Source organism: Myotis daubentonii, chromosome 3 (assembly GCF_963259705.1).
Source record: "Myotis daubentonii chromosome 3, mMyoDau2.1, whole genome shotgun sequence".
Lineage (NCBI taxonomy): Eukaryota > Metazoa > Chordata > Mammalia > Chiroptera > Vespertilionidae > Myotis > Myotis daubentonii.
The window spans coordinates 47611959-47633369 of NC_081842.1; the positions used below are offsets into that span (position 1 = coordinate 47611959).

At 39.0% G+C, this 21411-nt stretch overlaps 1 protein-coding gene across 13 annotated transcripts in view; it reads left to right on the plus strand.

Moving 5' to 3' along the window:
- LPP (LIM domain containing preferred translocation partner in lipoma) overlaps positions 1-16589 on the plus strand; it is a 665671-nt gene extending 649082 nt beyond the window's left edge. For all 13 annotated transcript variants that reach the window (XM_059687357.1, XM_059687363.1, XM_059687359.1 and 10 more), the window contains one exon: positions 1700-16589. In XM_059687357.1, the coding sequence (XP_059543340.1) occupies positions 1700-1828 (129 nt within the window). In that variant the 3' untranslated portion in view covers positions 1829-16589. The remainder of the gene's footprint in view (positions 1-1699) is intronic.
- Positions 16590-21411: the final 4822 nt, after the last annotated feature.

The window sequence follows — 21411 nt, forward strand, 5'->3', positions numbered from 1 at the left end:
CTGCTCCTGGGTGGCAGAGGGCAGGCCCAATCCTTAGGTGCAGCCCCTGGTCGGGCTCAGAGCAGGGCCGATTGGGGAGTTGGGGTGCCGCCCCCTGTCATGCACAGAGCAGGGTGATTGGGAGGTTGCAGCGCTACCCCCTGTCATGCACAGAGCAGGGCCAATCAGGGGGTTGGGGCGCTGCCCCCTGTCACGCACAGAGCAGAGTCAATCAGGGGGTTGGGGAGCTCACCCCTGTCACTCACAGAGTAGGGCTGATAGGGGAGTTGGGGCGCCGCCCTATATCACCCACAGAGCAGGGCCGATCAGGGGGTTGGGGCGCCTCCACTGTCACACTCAGGGCAGGGCCGATCAGAGGGTTGGGGCGCCACACGCTGTCACATACAGAGCCGCAGGGCAATCAGGGGGTTGGGGCGCCTTCCCCTGTCACAAATAGAGCAGGGCGGATAGGGAGGTTTTGGCCCCGCCCCCTGTCACACACAGAGCTGCAGGGCAATCAGGGGGTTTGGGCGCTGCCCCCTGTCATGCTGATCCTGGTGCCAGGAGGCCTCGCGGCTCTGCTGATCCTGGTGCTGGGAGGCATATTACCTTTTTACTATATAGGATAGAGGCCTGGTTCATGGGTGGGGGCCGGCTGGTTTGCCCTGAAGGGTGTCCTGGATCAGGGTGGGGGTCCCCACTGGGGTGCCTGGCCAGTCTGGGTGAGGGGCTGAGGGCTGTGTTCAGGCTGGCAGGTGACTGAAGCTCCCAACTGCTCCTTTTTTTCTTTTTTTTTTATTCTGGGCCAGCTTTAGCTCAGACTCCAGCTCTGAGGCCTCTGCTGCTGAAAGCAGATATCTGGTTTGTTTGTGTTCTATAATCGAAACACTGTATCAACTCCAGCTCTGACATCCCGGCTCGATGAAAGCAGGTTTCTGGGGTTTTGTTTAGCTTCTGTATTTGTAACTATGTTTCAAACTGCAAGCTCAGAGGCCGGTAAGGCAGGCAGGGAACGTTGGTTTCCTCCATCACTGAAGCAAGCAAGCCTCATGTTAGTTTCAAGCTGCTTGGCTGCTGGCCACCATCTTGGCTGGCAGTTAAGTTGCATATTGCCCTGATTAGCCAATGGGAAGGGTAGCAGATGTATGCTGATTACCATGTTTCTCTTTTATTAGATAGGATATATAGCAGCTGTGATCCAGGCTGGAAGTGACAATGAAGGCTTCTTGCCCAAGGGACATGTAGTCATTTATACAGCAAAGAGGAGCAAGGCTTTCCCCTAGAATCCAGGTCTCCAAAGGGCAGCACGTTCAGAAAATGATTTTAAAATATTTTCTTATCCCCCACTGATGATAAAGGTTAACAATGAATTAGTGGTTAGGGATCTGTTTTATTTTCTCTTGTGCTTGTTTTGTCATTTGGGTTAGGGAACAAAGCTACCATTTGAGATCTCATAAGTTTGGATCCTTCTCTTCCTGAACCTGTATTTCCTATTAACTGACCTTAGGAGAGGTATATATCTTTAATATCTAATTCAATTTTATTTAAGACATACTGTGTTGTATACTGGGGATGGATTGGAGGGGCCTGGTGGTATGTGAAGTGGGAAGAAAAGTGGCCACATTCTTGAGGCCTTGAATGGTAAGCTAAAGAACTTGATCTTCACATATGTCATTTTCATGTTCACGTGCATCATTTCCAACTCTCTTTATTTCCCTAGGATTGTGGTGGCCTCCTGTCTGAAGGAGATAACCAAGGCTGCTACCCTTTGGATGGACACATCCTCTGCAAGACCTGCAACTCTGCCCGCATCAGAGTGTTGACCGCCAAGGCTAGCACCGACCTTTAAGTTCAGTGGCCTGTTCAGCTGGTTAGTTGGTGGTACTGAGAAGAATAAAACACCAAAAGAAGAAGAAGAAGAAGAAGAAGAAGAATACTAAGAAAAGCAATAGGAAAATAGAAGAAAGGCATTCAAGCTATAGGATGGTCTCTGTTCTTCATGTAGTAGGAACCTTTCTGTAGAAACACATAGATTATAAGATTTTTTTTTAAAAACGTTCTTACCAACTACATATTTCACATTTAGTTATGTAGGACCTTGATGGGCCTTTGTTCCCAAGGGCTTCCACATTTTTGCACGGATTATGCTCCATCCCATTCACTTCTGCATTCCTGTACACTTTAATCCCTCTGTTTGTCTCACTTTTCATCTGGTTGAATGGCTTTTTTTAGTGTGGTATTTGCTGTCGCACAGATTTTCCTGGGTGAGTCTGCCCACTCACAGGTGCTTTTAGGCTTGAAGTCTCTCCATCCTATCATGTCCATGTTGCCTCTGATCATAAATGATAGTTGTTCTCTTTGTGTATCGAAAAGCATATCTTTCTGTTGCTCTAAACGGTCATGTCCCTTGGCAGGGGAGGGAGGGAAATATACAACTTATATGTTAGACTATAAAGAATTTAAGCTGTAAATTAGATAGGTTAAAAGAAGCCCACATTTGTAACCATCCAAATCCAAATCTATAGTGACCAGTTGTCAGGGCTCATTTGAAAACAGGTATTAGTAAAAGAGGTCCAAACTTCAATGTTTTTCTAAAGAAATTACAGGTAGAATATGCTGGAAAAAACATTTGGGGTTAAGTTTGAAAAGCCCATTATTATCCCACAATATCATCTGAAGATTCCCCTTTGCCGCCTAGACACATTACAGACAAACTTGTTTGTCTCTAGAATATAACATTTTCTGTACTGGCCTACTTTTCATATCAGAAATCTTGATTTTTTTTCTAATATTCAAACATGACAACCAAAATTGATTTTTTTCTCTAGTGAAAGATAGCTTTAAAGAGCTGTTCAATTCCCTGCTCCCCAGGCCCAGGTCCTTTTGCCTGGTAATTGCTAATCAGGGCACACAAAATAAAATTGTGTAGTTTTGTCTAGTTTACTTTAAAAAGACAGGAAAACTTGAAGAGTGTGAAACCACAGTTTCATTATTCTCTTAATCCTTCTGCAACTGAAATTACATATCATAGGAGACTTTTGATGTGACATTTCACCACACTTTCAAAGACAATCACTGAAAAAACATAGTTGCCTTTCTGTGCTAAAAATATGCAGAGTCTCTGCCTGGAATCTTTATTCACACTCTGCCGGGCAGGGAAATGCTTGCTTGCGGACTGTGGAACCATACTTCATTAGGTTCTAACTTGTTTCTTTCATGAAGAGACACCTATCTTAATAACGGCAGGTTGCCGTCTTTAAAACTGATTAATATTTTGGATTGAGATTTCTTAAACCTTCTTCAAATCTTCCACAAGTATATACTTTTAAATTATGAAGTATTTTAAATATACACAAAAGTATAAATAATAATATAATGAGTCCCTGTATATGTAACACCCAGTTTAAGAAATCAAATATAACAAATATAGTTACATTCCCCTGTGTACCCTTCCCTGATTCCACAAATAGATTTTTCATGATTTTAAAGTAATAGAGTCAGTTTTTCAGTCTGATTTTTTTTTTTTTTGAACACGTAGAACAGAAATGAAAAAAAAAAAAAATTCTGCATGTTTTAAATTGCAACCCATGCCTCAGGAATTCCAATTAAATATATTTTACTCTAGTAAGAATAATCATAAAAATGGTTCTTTTTTTCTTTCTTTTCTTTTTTGTTTTTTTTCAATAAGAAATTCTTAAGCCTGTGGTCACTATAGTTCATCCAAGTTGATTTGTGGCTCATTTGCTTTGGTCACCAAACAGTTTTGTTTTAGAACCTCCAACATTATATCTTTTTAAAGTTGTTTTTGACCACTGTCCTCTCCTTACCTTACTGCTCTTATCTTTGATCTTAAACTTCTCATAATGTGAACTACAATGGGATTCACTTTGAGTAGCATGGAGACAATAGCGATTGTATGTCTGAATTTCTGTCTTCCAAATGAAAGCCCAGACCATGCTGCTGACCTCAAAGAGCACTGACTGTTAGACAATCGGGGTGATAATATAATCTGTTTTAATTGCTTCAGTAACTTTGTTTTCTATGATATGCTTGGGAAAAACTGTCTTTAGGCCCAAAGCAAAGAGCCCAATTTATTAAGAAATGGATTTTTATCTCTTGAATAGCAGTCATATTAGTATACATTTTGCCAAAAAAGGAAGAATTTATGAAATATTTATACTATGAATTGCAATAACATTCTACTTGTTTGTTACATTGAAGTCCTTATGTAACTGAATGTTTACAAGCAACAAAGAAAAAAAGAAGAAAATACTGTCACAGACCCATCAGTGTGGCTGTGCCAGGATACTGCTTGCTTGCAATCTTTATAGTGCGTTTTTATCACATAACCTCAGAGTATCTTTACCAAAGATTTTTAAAAAGTAAATCTTTTTTAATATAGACTTATTATACTTTTATATAATAATGAATGTGCACACATACTTAAGCAGAAATATTTAGATTTCTTTTTCTTTCACAAGGTATAATAAGGAAAGGATCCTACAATATTTTATTCCAGGATTTCTTATATATATGATCTATATTGCTTTCTTATATTGTCTATTAATCTTTTAGTTTAAACAATGTCAAATCACTCCTTACTGTTTTAGTTACATGAAATGTTGCCTATCACAGAGATTTAAAGATCATATTACCTTAATGATTATAGTTCTATTGTCTTTTGATATATTGTCTTAATTGTTGACATTTAAATTCAAAATAATAGAAAAATATCATGGAGTCTATAAGAGAAAGTTGGTAAAAATATACTGGTTTTAAAAAATTGTCAAGAATACAAATATTTGGTAATTCTATGTAACATGAGAGACATGGGAGAAGGGAAAAAAAAACCCATTCTGTCATGAGCTGTGCACATCATTTTAAAACCAGATTTCTTCATTGCCTTGATTTCCAGCTCCTGCTGACTCAATGTGGAAGTACCATATGCAAACAAAATTGCCTTTAAAGTGTAAAAAGAAGTCATTGTTCCAGCATAAAGCAACAAGGCTTTGAGATGCTGGAAATCTCTGCAGCTCAAAGATGTGGGTTCTTTTTCTTCTCATTAACAAATTGTTTCTGTTGGAGCAACTTCCCTGATCAAAATTACTGCATTGTGGATATGCTGATTAATGCAGTGGAGTTATCAACACTGTAACTGTGTTCTCACTATGAAAGATCCTTCAGAGACGCTTAGGGTGATGCTTAAAGTGTATAGAACGCTAACTATGTTTAAACAAGTATTTTTATCTTGGTCCAGAGGAAGAAAGAGAGCACTTCTACCATAGGCTATAGTAGAGGGTTTTGTGGAACATAGCAAGGGCTCTGAAAACACAACTTTCCCACAGTTTTCCTCGTTAGTAAAAATCCTGTTAATGTGAACCAGCCAGGAATAACAGTGCTATTTCTATGTGATATGGTTTGGGCTACTCTTGTCAAATCTGTGTCTGTGGCCCCCTGATCCCTCTGTTATCAAGTTCTGAAGGGTGTTGGGGAAATGCTGGCAGCTGCTAGGAAAATCAGGGAAACACTGGTGTAACCTCACAGCCTCTCGCCAGTCCTCTTGGCTTGGAAAGGCTTTTTTTCCATATACATTTCTAGAAATATTGCTATACTACCTTAGTATTTCACATTTGTAGTTTAAACAAGCGATTGTCCATCTGTTGCCTCGAGCTACAGTACATGTGTGTTATGAAATATGACAGCATGTTCCGTACCCTGCTTTAGCCATCTGTAGAAAACCAGTAGGCTGAAAAAGATATACCTCTGCGAAATGTTCCTCGAGTCCCTTTCCTGAGATTGCTCTTTTGGTGCACTTTCGTGGGAGACAATCAGTGAACAGCATCTATGTGGGCCTTATTTTTAAAGAATCTTTACACTACATAGGAATACTCCACTGAAGCATCTATAACATAAATATTGATCCCTAAATCTCAGAGATATCTTCATCAAAAATGTCCAACAAAATCCAGAGAGATCTGAACTCTTCATCTTAAACTATGCTAATAGTATTTCTTTTCTCTTTTATGTCTTGGAAGTACCTTATGGATTCCTAAATTGGGGAAACATTCTTAATGGCCACAAGATGATATATTGGATGTTGTTAGTGATAATGTTTGGTCTTACTCTGGTTTTAGTCAGATAATGAAGACAAGACTTCACCTTAGACCTTTAACAGCCATTCAGCATATCTACTTTTTTTAAGTTGCCATCGTTTTTTGTTTGTGTGTTTTTTTATTTAATAGTGGACAGCACAAGTTGAGAATCCTTGTTCTGAGTTATTACAGTGCAACCATGAACATTTCAGGTTAAGTTATTTACTTCACAGATAACTATAATGAAAGTGTTCTCATGAGGCTATTGCTTGGTTAGCATATAATTTCAAACCTTTAAAAGATGATCTGATTAAAACTGCAACTTAATGAATTGTTCCTTCTTTTTCTCTCTCCTTTTTTCTTCTGTCCTTCTTCTCTTACCATCTTGCCTCTCTCCTCTCTATCCTGCCTATTAATGCTATCCTGCTTGGGATTCTCATAAATAAATCAATGCATTATAGTCCTTATGATATTATGATCATAATAAGGGAAAAGGGCTACCACAAAATATATGTGGCATCCATAAACCCTTTCTTTAAAAGGGCATATATTTCCAGATTGTGTTTATTTGTAAAATGAGATAATAGAGTCTTTGATTTTTATTTTAATGAGCTTTCATCAAGGACTCAGATCATAGAATTCTTGGTAAATTCATTTATGACTGGCCTTCTTTTCTCAGGTAAATGCAAAGTAATCATTCTAAGACTAGCTTAAGATTCTTCTGTTTTAATCCAAATCATTTTTGACCAACATAACAATGATATTTATAGTGGTGGCATGTTATTTTATTCCACTGAAACTTGATAATTTTTCTTAAGGCAAGGAAAAACTATTATCCTTCAGGAATTTTTATACATATCAGCATTTTGCCCATGACAATGATATTTAATCTTAATAGTTGAATCACAATATTTTACTTAGGGTAGGTCAGCACCAGAGTTGTTCCTAGAACACATATTACTGGCCTTTAGTCTGTTGATAAAAGCAATCTGAGAACGAGTCTGTGTCTCGCATTGAAGTATTCTGTTAAAATTTAGGTCTGAGATTCTTTGAACTCTGGCTAATCCTGGTAAAATATGGCCTCTTATCCTTTTGTTTCTGTGTGTGAAAAAAAAAGCTTATAATTCTAGGACTATGTTTCCAATTTTTGTTTTTATCCTCACTTCCATTTTCTACATGTTTTCACAAGGTTGGCATTGATTTTCTTTTTGGGGTGGGTTACCTCTGAGGAAAGTAAAACATAATGCATACTTAATTCAATATATAAATAAAATTGCCAAGAAATAATGAGAAGTCCCAGTGAGTATGTGTTGCTAGTTAAAATTTTTTTGTTGTTTTGGTTTTGGTTTTGTTTAACCTATTTCCAAGAAAAGAAGGATTCAGAAGGAGAAGGAGGGATTTGAGAGCAGAGGTAGTCTACAATTAAAACTATGGCAACACAGTTCTTACATAGTGTAATTCTGAGAATTTTTATAACTTGTTTTAGGGATCAGCAATCACAGTTGTTTAAGAAGGTAAAATACATATGTTTTCAAGTTAATGAGGTTTTTAAAAATTACAATGACTACTAATATATGTTTTCCCCTGTCAGAAGAGAGTAAAATGAGAGCTGCTGCTAGGTCCCATGGCATGGCCATCACTACACCAGAAATGTTATACTGCATGACCTCTCATCCCCTCTGAGAGGAGGGCATAGCTCACCTCTTTCTGAGAGCTGGTGATGCATATTCTGACATATTCTTTGGCAAACTGCTCTACATGCTGAGCATCTCTGCAGAAAGAGGTTTCTGTATTCACACAATGTTTTATCCCTTTCCAATGTACTTACCTAGTGAGCACAGTAAGTAGGATTTTTTTTGTGGTTCTCTTGTTCATATCATCTACTTTCTGTAATGTCTTCCCTAACAACTATACTATAATTGATTCATAGTTGTTTTCTTTTTAGTTGTAAACACAGAAAACTAAATATAAAATAGCATATTTCCCTTCAATAGAGAAAGGAGGGACACTTATTCCTTTCTCTATTATACTTTCCTGCCCCTTGTGCCAAAAAATTTGTGACTTAATTGTAATTATCCAACATGCAGGTAGCTTATTTTGGGGAAAGTTGTATAGAATATGCATTTTTACTAAACTCAGTGACATCCCCCCCTTTGAAATTACAAGAAATTACTAAACTCTTTGCTCTTCGTTTCTAATTATTTAGTGTACAGCACTCTCTAACCACAATAATAAATATATCTATTTCCATTCTTTGTTATAAATAAAAATTCATATTTACAAGTGAAAATGTACACTAGAGAGGAGGAAACCCTATACTAATTCCTCTGGAAAACTTTAAGATGCTTGCATTAGATTCCCCTACTGTATGTCTTTATTAACTTTTCCGAGGTTCCCATCCATTTAGGGGCAAGAGACAACTTCATTTTATCTGATAGACATTATCTAATATACCCAAATGGAGGCCTTATTCAGGACCCACAAATACTTTCAATCAAGTTGGCACAGAACTTAGCTTCTAATTCAGTTCTCAACCCCAGGAGTAGAATGATCTACCAAGAATGAGACTGGTGTCACTATGCCATCTTGTATCCTACACCAGTGCAGAGGGCTATAGCTGACGCCAAATGCCAGTGTTGTTCCTAGACTCTTAAGACCAACATGTCCCTTGGAATCATGACCCTTTAAGTATTTAAATTTCCTCTGTTGTTTTTTGTTTTGTTTTTCCCTGATATGTCACATCCCACATCTTCTTAGACTACCCATAGCAGTCCATTCTACCTTTAGGGTCACTCTTTTCTACAAAAGTTCTCCCTTATGTTGAACAAAAATCTGGCTCTGGGGTTATGCAAAACAAGTTTAATCTCTAAATCTTTGTCTGTAGGTCAGATATCAATAACTTACAATTTTCTCTCATTTATTGACATTCAAGGCCAATTACCTTTCTGCTTTTCCTCTGAACAGTTGGACCAAAAGATATTTCTTACTTTCTTTTAATATATCCAGTGAAACATAGCAATCAGTTTTGTTCAAGCTGGGTGAAAATACTTTCTTCAGAGTTGAAAGTAAATGGAATTTGAATCACTGAAAGAAAACTGATTCTCAATGTAGAAATTTCTTCCAAGGTCTCAAATCCAGGATAGAGTGCTAGATCAGATAGAGCTCCCATGTACAAAACTTGATATATTGTACTGGTTTTGATGTTGCCAAAATCAAAGCCATTCTGAAAACAAGAAGCAAACTACTTGGTAAATATTCATTAAGTCTCTTCAACCCTTTCCTTTTTTTCCTGCCTTCTCAAAAAAAAGGTGTTTCCATACTGAACATGCAAAAGACTCCTGGATACTTTATAGGTTCAACATAAAGATGTACTGGCTGATTTGTTTTGAGATTCACTTCCATTCTTCTGTGTTCCAGTGTTTATACCCAGAGATGTTGCACTTTAGACCAAGTGAGCAGCTTTCCTACATGAGCAATTAGCAACTATCCTTAGGAGTTCATATTCTTTCTTTACATTTGTCCTTACTCATTTCTTTAATTTAATCATCTCTGTAAGAGAATTAGCCCCTAAGTAACTTTGATTCAGGACAACTGCAATAAGATCCAGCAGGTTCCATTGGTACTCCATAGGAAGGAATAGAGTGTCAGATAGAGTCAGGAAGAGTAATTCTCCCCAATAAGGCTTAGGGAGGAGTAAAATCTGGTAAGCAATCTTGAATTGATGCATTAACTGATTTAGAGTTGAGGGAAGAATAGTTAAGGCACCAGAAAACAACAGAGAAGCAGAAGCTACACTCAAAGAAGACCCTCTGCTTTAAGTATCATGGATTCTGGAACTTCCCTAACATGAGAAAAGTCTTCCAGATATTCAGGGTTAATGGGAAGGAAAAGTCATAGAGGAAGCCAAATTCAATTTTTTATTTGCTGTTTTACTTATTCCTAATTGAAAGATAGGACGAGTTGCCAAAATGTACTACAGCTATACAGCTTTAATTATAACATACAAAATGTGTATTCTAACTGATTCATAGCTACATACTTCACTCTTGCAGCAAACATGCCTGTCTTTTGGACCCCCACAAGAGAGTGAGCAAGGCAGCCCTATTTTCCTATGGCTTTTAGGTCCACAATTAGAAAGGACTCCACAACCACCTATTCCATCTAGTGTTAAAAATCCCTTACATATTCATTGCTGAGTGATAATACAGGCTCTGCTTAAACATCACATGTGTCCATGAGCTCATCACTTCTTAGGGTCCTCCATTTGCTCTTTTACACTTTGTTCCAAGTCCCCCGCTGACTAAAAGAACCAGCTTTTGCGGCTTATCTTTTTCTTGGTGCCACACAAAAGTCATCTTTAGTTTTAAAAAATGTGGCTTCCTTCCTCCATTTTCATTTAAAATATTTATTTTGTTTTTGGCAATATATTGCTTGTTTAAAAAAGCAGCTTTGAATCTTAGCTGAAGCTTATATAAATATTTAAACATTCTTAAAAATAGTGAAGGATCCTATGAGGGTCAGGCTTAGAGGTCATGAGTGTTTTATTGTGTTCTTTACTTCTTTCTTCGAAAGACAAACTTTCCTGTCAATTGTTATATAGCTGTATGGATTTGCCCAGAAACTGTCCCATGAACAGCACCCTCTAGGTATCTGGCCTTAACCTGTTGGGAAATGTCAGGGTGATCTTCACTTTTAACACGGGAGAAGTCAAAAGCAAAAGACAGTGGTTCTGTAAAACCTCATTTCTTCTAGCCAGTCCAGGGCAAAAGAATGATTATTCTGTTATGGTTTTATGTAGAAAGGTATAAGTTCTTTTATTATTGCCCTGGGTTGCTATTTAGTTTCAATAGCATTTTTTGGTCTATGGGGGGGACAAGGCTTACGGCTCCTTCCAGCCCAGTTTTGAATTAGAGAGCCCTGTCGGCAGAACCTGTCATCAGTCTCCTGGGCAGGACCTGGGGGTGGTATTCTGAGGTTTAAAATAATAATTCCTAAGAGAGCTTACAAACTTCTTTTGCACATAAAACAGCCCTGGGAGGAAGGTTATTAATAGCCCTATCCTAGAAGAGAAAGCTGAGGCTCAGAATTGTTCAGTGACTTGCCAAGAGCGATGCAGCTGGTAAGTGGCAAATTTTGGGATGAACTCTAGGCTTGCAAGTCCGGTGTTCTCTTCAGTGGCCACTGTCATGGCACAAAGTGCCAGGGCACAGTGTATACTTCTCACAGGCTAAAGTACTTCCTGTCTTAGGGCATCCAAGGAAATTCACGTAAACCATTTAGCTCCCAGGTGGCAAATCCATTTGTGCACTGTAGGAGACCATTTAGAGCTAGCATATTGTGTCATCTTGTGGGAAATGACTGTGATGGAGACAGTGAACAAAGGCCACCGTGAAGAACAAACAACTGTGGCATGGAAGCACACGGCACAAATTTCCCCAGAGATGGTTGGTTTACTTTACATTAACTGAAAAGCTCTTGGGGACTATGAGGTTCAGAACATCAGCCAAGTTCCTATAGTTTAGAATTCAGGGGAGTGCACAAGTGACTTGATCCTTAAGACAAGTGTCTCTCCTGTGGGCTACAATGTGTGCCCCACAGAGGGAAAAACTGCTGAAGGTAAACAATGCATATCATTCTCTCCCAGGCATTTCCAAACCAGACAAGCAACCCATGACCTTCAAACGTCTGTGAACAAATACGATGGGACTGATTGTGATCCTGAGATTTGTCCTTTGCTGTGGGTAGACCGGACTTCAAGGGCTGTTGTAATTTTGTGACTTGTGCATGCTGTCACAGGGATTTGGTACTGTGTTTCCAGGATGCTCACTGGGAAGCCTCTGTGTTGTTCTGGAAGCTGTCCTACATGGCAGTTCAACAACTGGCCGTCCTTCTTGATCTGCTTCCCTCAGGAAGCTGTGCCTTTTAATGTCTGCTCTTGGGTTTTTATTTCATCCCATTTCTCTCTTAGAGTTGTTTGGCTTTCGGTTAAAATCTGTGACTCTGATTGAAAGATATTCTTTTTCATCTGAGTTGAATCTACTGCAGGAAACCTTTAAAATGATCTTGTCTAATAAGCTTTCCAGACATTTTCCCTCCCTCGAGTCTGCCATCCTTCAAGCAGGCATCATCATCTGTCTGCTTATTCCTAGGGATTAACGAAGCCAAGCTACATAACCTCTTTCCACTCTTCACACCTGGGAACTACAGGCGGGGCCTGCCAGGCCAACAGAGTAGTAACCTGGGCTGAGATGACAACATTTAGAGTTTGGGAAGGTGCCTGATGGGTTGGAAAACAGTTCTTGTAAAGTAGACGGAGCACCCCCACCCAGGGGTGGATTAATACAAAAAGCATTTCGAGAACTTTGCAGAGTCATCTAGGTAAGTTCACCTGAGAAGAGACTCTCTTGGGTGGAACCTGTGACATGTTATTAGATGACATAACAGGACAGTTAGGCAGTGAATATGAAAAAGACACCTTTTAAAAAGATAAAAAGAGACACAGCCTCTGATTTATCTTTCTGTAATGTAAATTATTAATAAAAAATACTCTTCCTCCATTCTACACATTACAGTCCCCTGTATTTAGTAAAAATACAATTATGTTCTTTTTAAAACACACACCCTTGCTCGTGCATGAACACACACACACACACACACACACACACACACACACACACACATCTTCCAAGAAAGCTGATACTTCAAAATAGAAATCTTATTTTCAAACACTTGGGTTTTTAGGCCAGAAAATTAATAATTCCTAGACCTGACCCACTTTTTGTGTGTGTGTGTGTGGCTGCCAACAAGGAAAAGGAAAATTTATTTAAATTTTCTATGGATCCAATTATCTCTTAAAATATTCCAAAGCAATTTGAGATGGGGCTGGAAACTAAGGTATTTCTCTCTTGCTTGATTCACTTTTTATATTTTTATCTGTTGGGAAAGGGTAAGGCACTATTCCTGGGTGATTACTATGTTGCCACTTTGTACAGTGTCTGCTTTGCTTTGCACTGAGGCATAGGATTAATAGTTGCTTTCCTGACTCCATTTCCCCTGTCAAGAGAGAGTAAATATTAAGCCTGTAAGTCTTCCCCACCAAATTATTTAACTCTGTTTCTGAACTAGTTTAGAAAATGTGAAATAAGGAGAACTAGTTTTTCTTAGATACCTTTCTCCTTTCTTCCCCCCCACCCCCTTGGGGACGTATATATAAAGCGGGGGGGGGGGGGGATCTAGTTTCTTCCAATTTATTTTTCTCTTTGGGTAACAGTTGATGATCACTTAATAATGATAATAAACCAGAAGTAGAAGAATAGAAAAGCCAGGTTAGGATGAATTTGCCAATGAGTTTCACTCCTTTGTACATAGACTTTGAGATGAAAAGGGGTTTTACAATTTAAATACCAACAATAGGAATGACCTCATATTTTAACTCTCAAGTAGTAAAAGACAAATTGATATGTGGGCAGTGTCTACATTTTACTAATTATGTATATTCTCTGCTTAGTTTTTAGATGAATATCAAGTACATCAACATTTGAGGGTGAAATTGCCAAAAAAAAAAGAGTTAAAATGCCTTCCACCTTCCTCACAAGGTAGAAAATTGAAACTGGTATAGATGGTGCCAGCCTCTAATTCAAGTGAGGTATATCCTTGGTGAGAGAAATTTTGAAATATCTTTTCACCAATAGTTTATTATGAAGTAATTGCAAAATAATTTTTAAACTACTTTCTAATACTACCCATTTATTCTCCTGGGAAAGCTGATGAACAAATTATCCAAAAATTATTTTCTTATTAAACAGAGTCAGAATATTTTCCTCTAAAAATCTGAATTATGCCCTCATTCTTTTTCAGGAAACATATCAAAGAGCAAATGGAATTAAAGATAATACTATATTGTCTGATTCTTTAACATGAATAAGATTATCATGTGATTTGATGTGCCTGAAGTGAAAACTTAGATGCAAAATGTTCACAGCTGACTATAGCACTGAGCTTTTACCATGTCTTCTATGCAATTATTTACTTCGACTTTTTGTTTGGTTTTGTTTTTGCAACTTCACCTTTTCATTAGTGTCATAGATTTGGGCTCTCTCTCTCTAGTGGGAAAATGTGCAATTATGATACGCATCCAAAAAAGGAAGGGAAAAACTTTCTAAGTAGCAACGCTGTGACATGAAGCAGACGCCACATGAAGATGCAGAGCCCAAGGACAGTCATTTTCCCCGAGCCGCACACGCACGCTTTTCTTTCATGGCTCTGTCACAGGCTTTTCTCCTTCTGTGCTGTCACCTTTGAGAAAAATGATTGCACCTTCTCCAAGTCTGCCTTTTAACAGCTACAGTGGAGTTGGCAAGACTTCCCCTAGCTCTGAATATAGCCATTTGCCGACTCTGGCCTCTGCGAGACTGACTCAAATCTGTGATCTTCTGTTCAGCATACACATCAGCAAAGTGAGAAGATGAGCCCTAAATATAGGCTCTATTAACTTTACTTTTAGATTTACTGCCTTCAGAAAGTGCCTATTCTGAGAAATATAAACATTATTCCTCCATATGTATGAATACACACGATACCCAGAGCCCTACTGTGCAGCCTCAAAAACATACCATCCGCAACGGTAGGTGCTGAGATAAGGAAACCTTACCGAATGGAAGAAAGTCACTCATTTCCAATATCCCCTCATGAGTGGCACCGTGAAATGGCCTGCAAACACATCCCCTGAGAATTCCGTGCTGATACAGCCACTTTATATTTATATCCTCCTGGATGCTGGCTTATTGCTGAGGTTTCTTGTACTCAGCTTCAAGGGAATATATGCTTTATGCAATTGGAACATTTAGTCAGGAAAAAAGAAATTGTTGAAGAGAATAGAGCCAGAGCCTGTATTAGGATATGTGTCATATGTGTGTTTTATAAACTAAGCATCGGTGGGTTTATAATGTCAGCACATTTCTTCTCCTATCTCTCAGGCTAACATTAGTAAAAACTAAAGAAAAAGTCTTGGCTGTGAGGGTTGGAGGCTCAGGGGGGCAAATGTCCTTGCCAAATCCTCGGAGCATCTTTACTCTGACTCCTAAAAAGAGTAGCGCGTGTTATTTAATGGCTTTTGTTTTCCAAGTTCCACCCCTGACGTTGTAACTGCAGACTTTGTTGATGGAGCAGCAGCACAGCTGCAACAATAGGAGAGGGCCCAGGTAATTAGGACAAGGTAGACAGTTTCCACCATATGTGGAAAAGGGTTAAGGGAGGACGTGCTTCCAAAAAAGATCTTTCTCAATGTGTCGTCTGACTCAACCAGCTGGCAAATTACACTTGCCAAGTCGCTCTCTTTTCTTCTAACTCAGTTGGCTCCAGGTTCACTTGAATAGGCCTCTGCTTTGGGAAAGTGAGACACCTCCAGTTAGCCTTTCTCCAAGGACGCTCTTGACATCTTAATCACAAAGTTGTCTCCTACCCCACCAGGTTTCACCAAATACAATTACAGGGGTCCAAGCTGTGGAAGATGCTTTCCATGCCATTGGAGCCACCATTCCGCTTTCCATATAAGGAGCCCCACTCTGGAAACTAGCAATGAGGGTGAAAGAGATAACTATTTCAGGATTTCACCCTACTTTAATGGTCATCATTTTATGAGACCAGTTGGCTTCTTGGAGAAAGAGTGATACTCTTCACCAACAGTGCCTGCCCTTCTGTTAGTGTTCCTTTTATTGTTTTACCTTATCCAATTTGAACACTAATCATTTTCTACTTTATAGAAAATAAGAATTTAGTGCAAGACATTTGTCCAAAAATCTCTGTGCAATGTCAGAAGGGACAATGTGATATAGAGGTTTTCAACTCTGGAAACACAATGCACTGGGGAGGAGCATAGCTTTCCTCCAGGTTTCAGTCTGATGATCATGGCTATGAAAGAGAATTTTATGTAAATGTTAAGTCGTGTTTACAACTGGATAGATCTAGGAAAAGTGTGTGTGTGTGTGTGTGTGTGTTGGGGGGCGGGGGTGTCAGGGAGAAGCCAGGTTTTCTCTATGCTAAATGTGTCTACTAAAAGCAAGAACTCCCCACCAACTAAGTGCAGTCACAGCTCCTCTGTGATCACCAACATTCCCTGACTTAGGGAAAACCATACACAAAATGTATAGGGAATATGCCTTTTTCACATGTGTAATGCTGACCAAGACCTGATATTCCTGAAATGTAAATTTCCATTTGTTATTTCTCCACTACATCATGAACCATCACTTACATATCCAAAATAACCTATGTGGCTCCTTATGAAAATAAGAGAATAAAACCTGTTAAAAGCAAATGATTTGTGTATTTCCTGTTGTATTTATGTATTATCAAACTATATTAAAATATGTTTCTATTTACCTTCCATCAGTTTTTTCTATCAATTATATTTTTCCAATGCTCTATAAGAATAATTATGAAAATCATTCTTTTTTTCTGTAAGAGAACTGCAACTACTTTATTATATTTAGAAATTCAATAAACTTCTTATTACTTTTACTTACTTTGTATCATTTGCTTTCCATACAGTCCTCTGAGAAACAATATCTCTCAAAGCAAATATGAAACCAATAGTAGTATGAAGGCACACACTCTCCTCTACTGTTAGCACAGAAGACCTTAAGGTTGGATGTGTTCTGACATGACTTGACCACTTTGTGAAAGTAAAGCATGTTTCTTTTTAAAAGCTGGAGCTGAATAAATGGGTCCCTAGGGATGGGGGGGGGGTGACGGATGTTCACTCTTGTCACCAACAACATGGCTGACTTTTTCACTTTTATTCCAACTGTACTATGCGTACTTTTCAAACATTGAGAATCTGCTCAGTGCTAGGCACCTTAGGGGAAAGATATAAGTTGGACATACAGTTCCTGCTTCCCTATAGTCTAGTAGAGCTGATAGATATGGATACAAATAATGGCTGGAAAAGAAAGAATCAGACACATAGGAGAGAAACTTAGCACTTTCAATACTATTACTGTTTTGTTATATTATTTTTAGTAGTCTTGTGATATTTTACCCTCACATCCTATATAATAAAAAGCTAATATGCATATAAACTGAACAAAGGAAAAACCGGTCACTATGACATGCGCTGACCACCAGGGGCCATGTGTGTTGGGATGGTGGAACAGGTGAGCAAGGGCACCAGACCAAGGCCGAGCACCCGTTGCTGTCATGGGGTGAGCCTTTGGTGGTTACTGAAAATTCCTTGCTCCTGCATGCTGCGGTCCCGCCTGGCACTCATAACTGCTGCCGGCACTGGCCCCCACTCACACTCTCTGCCAGCCCCCACAGCCGGCATCCAGCACCAGTCCCAATCACTCAGCACCATCAGTGGGTCTGAGAGGCGGTTGCTGGCCCTGATCGCCCTGAGGACTTCTCCACCCTTCCCCCCCACCCCCCACTCCTGAGGGGCGATCAGGGCAGCAGCCAGAAAGTTGTACATAAGAAAAGCAATATGACTTATAAACTTGCCTTCCCTTTTCCCATTTTTCTGAAATTACTCATTTTATGTTCTTTGGCCCTCTCTGTTCTCTGTATTTTAACTACTCATTCATTTGTTTTCATTCATAGAATGTCAGAGCTAGAAAGGCCCTTAGACAGCATTTATCTGATTTTGTGGGGGGTTAGTAAGTCTTGGATATAGGAAGGGATTTACCCAAGGCCACAAATGATTTAATAAGAAAACTGGATCATGAGTCTTGGGTTCCCAACCTCAGCCCAGTGCTACCATAGCAATGACTTCAACAATGTAGAAAAGAGTGGAAAAGAGTTCCATTTATAATTTCCATTTCTATGACAAATAAAGACATTTCAAAATGAACAAAAACTGAGAGGTCTTAATGTCCATAGACACTAACTAAAAAAAAAACTCTAGAAGATATATTTCAGGAAGAATGAAAGTAAACTAAGAAGGAATAACCATGATGCAGTAGCAGGGAGCAAGCAAAGAAAATGGCAACTATGTATTTCATTTCCAAATAGGTTGGGTTCATCCCAGGAATATAAGGGCAGCTGAAGATTAGAAAGTCTACTAATGTAATTCACCATGTTCACAGAGCAAAATAAGAAAGTCTAATAAGCATAATATCTCAATCCTATGTAATAAAAGGCTAATATGCAAATCAACTGAAACGGGGAATAACAGGTCACTATGGTGTGCACTTACCACCAGGGGGCAGACGCTCAATGCAGGAGCTGCCCCTTTGTGGTAAGCGCACTCCCCTAGTACACTCTCCCTGCGGGCGCATGGCTGGTGAGCAAGCCAGCAGTCAGACATCCCCGAGAGCTCCCAGACTGCGAGAGGGTGCAGGCTGGGCTGAGGGACCCCCCCCCCCACCCAGTGCACAGCTTTCATACACTGGGCCTCTAGTAGGTTCATAAAAAGAATAATACAATACAAAAATTTATAGTTGTTTTTTTTTTTTTTTTTTTTTTTTTAAAGCAAGCAATTCCTTAGGAGACTAGGAATGGAAACAAACTTTCTTACTGAGTGAAGACTATCTATGGAAAAATCACCCCAAACGGTAAAACATTATAAAGAAGAGAAGAATAATATCATCACTTCTGTTCAAGTTTGTACTAAATATTCTCTTACCAGTAGTTATAATATGTAAAGAATGTAATATAAGAAACAAAACTGTCATTAATCATAAATACTATAACTATAGAAAACTTTACATAAAAACCCAAGATAATGTGCAAATAATGAGCATTAAAAATTTTATCGTTTGTAAACTATAATATTAATATACTAAAATTCCATTTTTTTTCTGTGTAAGAGCCACAAAGACTTTTATAATATATTTCTAATAAACTATATATAGTATTAACAAAAATATATAGTACTTAAGAATATCTTTTTTTAAAATGTAAAAGACAATGGAGAAAATCATAAACTTTACTGAAATACATTAAAGTAGGTCTAAATAAATGGAAAGATATACCATAGTTGAAAGTAGGGAAATAATACCATAAAAATGTAAATTCTCCCTAAATTGATCCATAAATTGAATGGAATTGTAATCTAAATCCCACTAGAATGCTTTATGGACTTTGACAAGCTGATTCAAGAATGTACTTGGAAAAGCAAATGCTGAAATACCCAAGACATTTTTGAACAAGGAAGAATAATTTTATTTAGCAGATGAGACTTCCTATAAAGCTACAGTAATTAAGACAGTATATTATTTGTATAAAAAAGACAAATATGCAAATTGATTACAGGTGAGAATTCTAAAACAAAAACATCCAGGTATATAGGAAGAAGGAAGACACAAACACCAGGTGATCATGTCAACAAGGTCCTTTGGGTCACCCAAGGCCCATACCTCAGTTTTATCCCAAATTCTCCCCTCTCCTTCCTCATCTAGTGACTGCCCACATTCTATTCCTTCCTTTTCCTTAATCCATCTCTCTCTCACTTTGCCTACCCTACCATTGACCAGGCTTCCATTTCTTTAGAGAAGCATTTCACAGAATCCACATTATCTCCCTGTCTCAATTTTCCTGAACTTGCCACCTCACCGTCACCTCTACACCATGCACCACCGTGGCCACCTATTTCCAAGGCACAAATCAAAGGACACTGCTCCCCTGATCCTAACTATTACTATTTCCCCATCTCCCCTAGGATTGAACTCAAATTCCTTGGCATGACCTTGAAGTCTCTGCATTATCTTTCCAGAATCATCTATTCCCACTCCTCCTCCAACATCCTGCCATTAAACCATGCAGCATTGCTAAACAGACCATGGCTTCTCACTTCTCCTGCCTTTGTCCTCACTTCCTTGTATTTAGACTGCCCTTTCCCCTTCCTGTCTGGCACCTACTGAGCCCTACAAAAGAACTCTGGCTGTTAATTCCATCCAAACCTCTGTATTAAGAAGAGACTTTACCACGCCTATTCATGGCTACTAGCAGTCCAAGATCACATCCCTGGGACCCAGGCCCCCTTTGAGTTCCTGTCTAAAAAAGCTCAAGGCTCTCAAAAGAATTTTTTGTTCTGGCCCACAACCTGATGATAGGCCCCTGACTCCCTTCCTTCAAGTATTTACTAAGAAGGTCTTAGAATTATAAAACCAACCTCTGTCCCTTTGAGCTATACTAGTATATGTATGTCTCTCCTACAGGCTAGGAGAGTCTTCTCAAGAACCTGAAAGCCATTCCTTTGAATTGTCATCATCAGGAATGACAAGGCCTCTGTGGCCCAGTCTCTGTGGGAGGACAGAGTCCTTACTTCATGATTGACAGCTAGCAGACACAGCTGGAGTAATCACATTCACTGACCAACCTTTTACTCGCTCTTTGTAATTTTTCACTTCCCTGACTCTAGTTGAGCCCCTGTCCACTCCCCCTCCCTGTTGCTTCATTCTCCCTTTAAAAGGCCCAGTCACCCCTGCACAAATAGAAACAGAGTTCAGATCTTTCCCTTCTGTCAGTAGTTACAGAATAAAATGTTTATCCACTTTAACTAATGTCTGGCTTTGTTTACCTTTGACACTGCTCACATTTCAATGCCCAGCCTCCATGTAACCTCCTCGAGGACATTTTCTTCTCTTAACTTCCAGAATGTTTTTTGTCACTCTTATATGTAAGCCCATAAAATTTTAAGCAGATATTTACTAAGATACTTACTATATTAAACTAAAATGTACTTTTCTTGTAGTCAAACTTCCATCTGAATTAAACTCTGAAGGTTGGAAATTATGTGTTCCTCACCTCTATATGCATGGAACCAGTATGTAACAGGCCTTGAATAACTGTGTAATAAGTGGAGGATGAAGTGAGCAAATGAGGGTTTCTATGTGGGATGGTAAGGGTTAAGACTTGATCTCTTTCTAGAGTTATCCCTAAAGGAAAAGGAGGCTGAGAGGTGTGGCTGCCAAGGAGGAGGAAGGCAATTACACTCCTCCAGCAGAGGAAGATTGACCAGTATGGACTTGTCCGTTCTTACCGTGGAGATAGTTTCCACTCCACTTTTTCCCCTTCCCAAGTCTTTCTAAGTTTGTATGCAACACCATGTCCCTTTAAGGGGCTGCAAAGAGCCGTTTTGTATTCTTTACTGTAATATAAGGGTGAAGGAGGCCTCAACTGCCTTCAAACACAGGACAAAATTTGCCAACTGAAAGGGCTTCATCTTGGCCATAACCAGATGCAGATGTGTGATGTCAAGCCAACCTAAACTATCCCATTGTTTTCAAGTGTGACTAAGTACTGACTAATATTACTTCCTCTAGCACTTTTTTTTTCTTTCTTTTTTTTTTTTACGCAGTAGAATGGAAAAGTTCCAGGCTGTTGTTACACTTCTCTGTCTGGA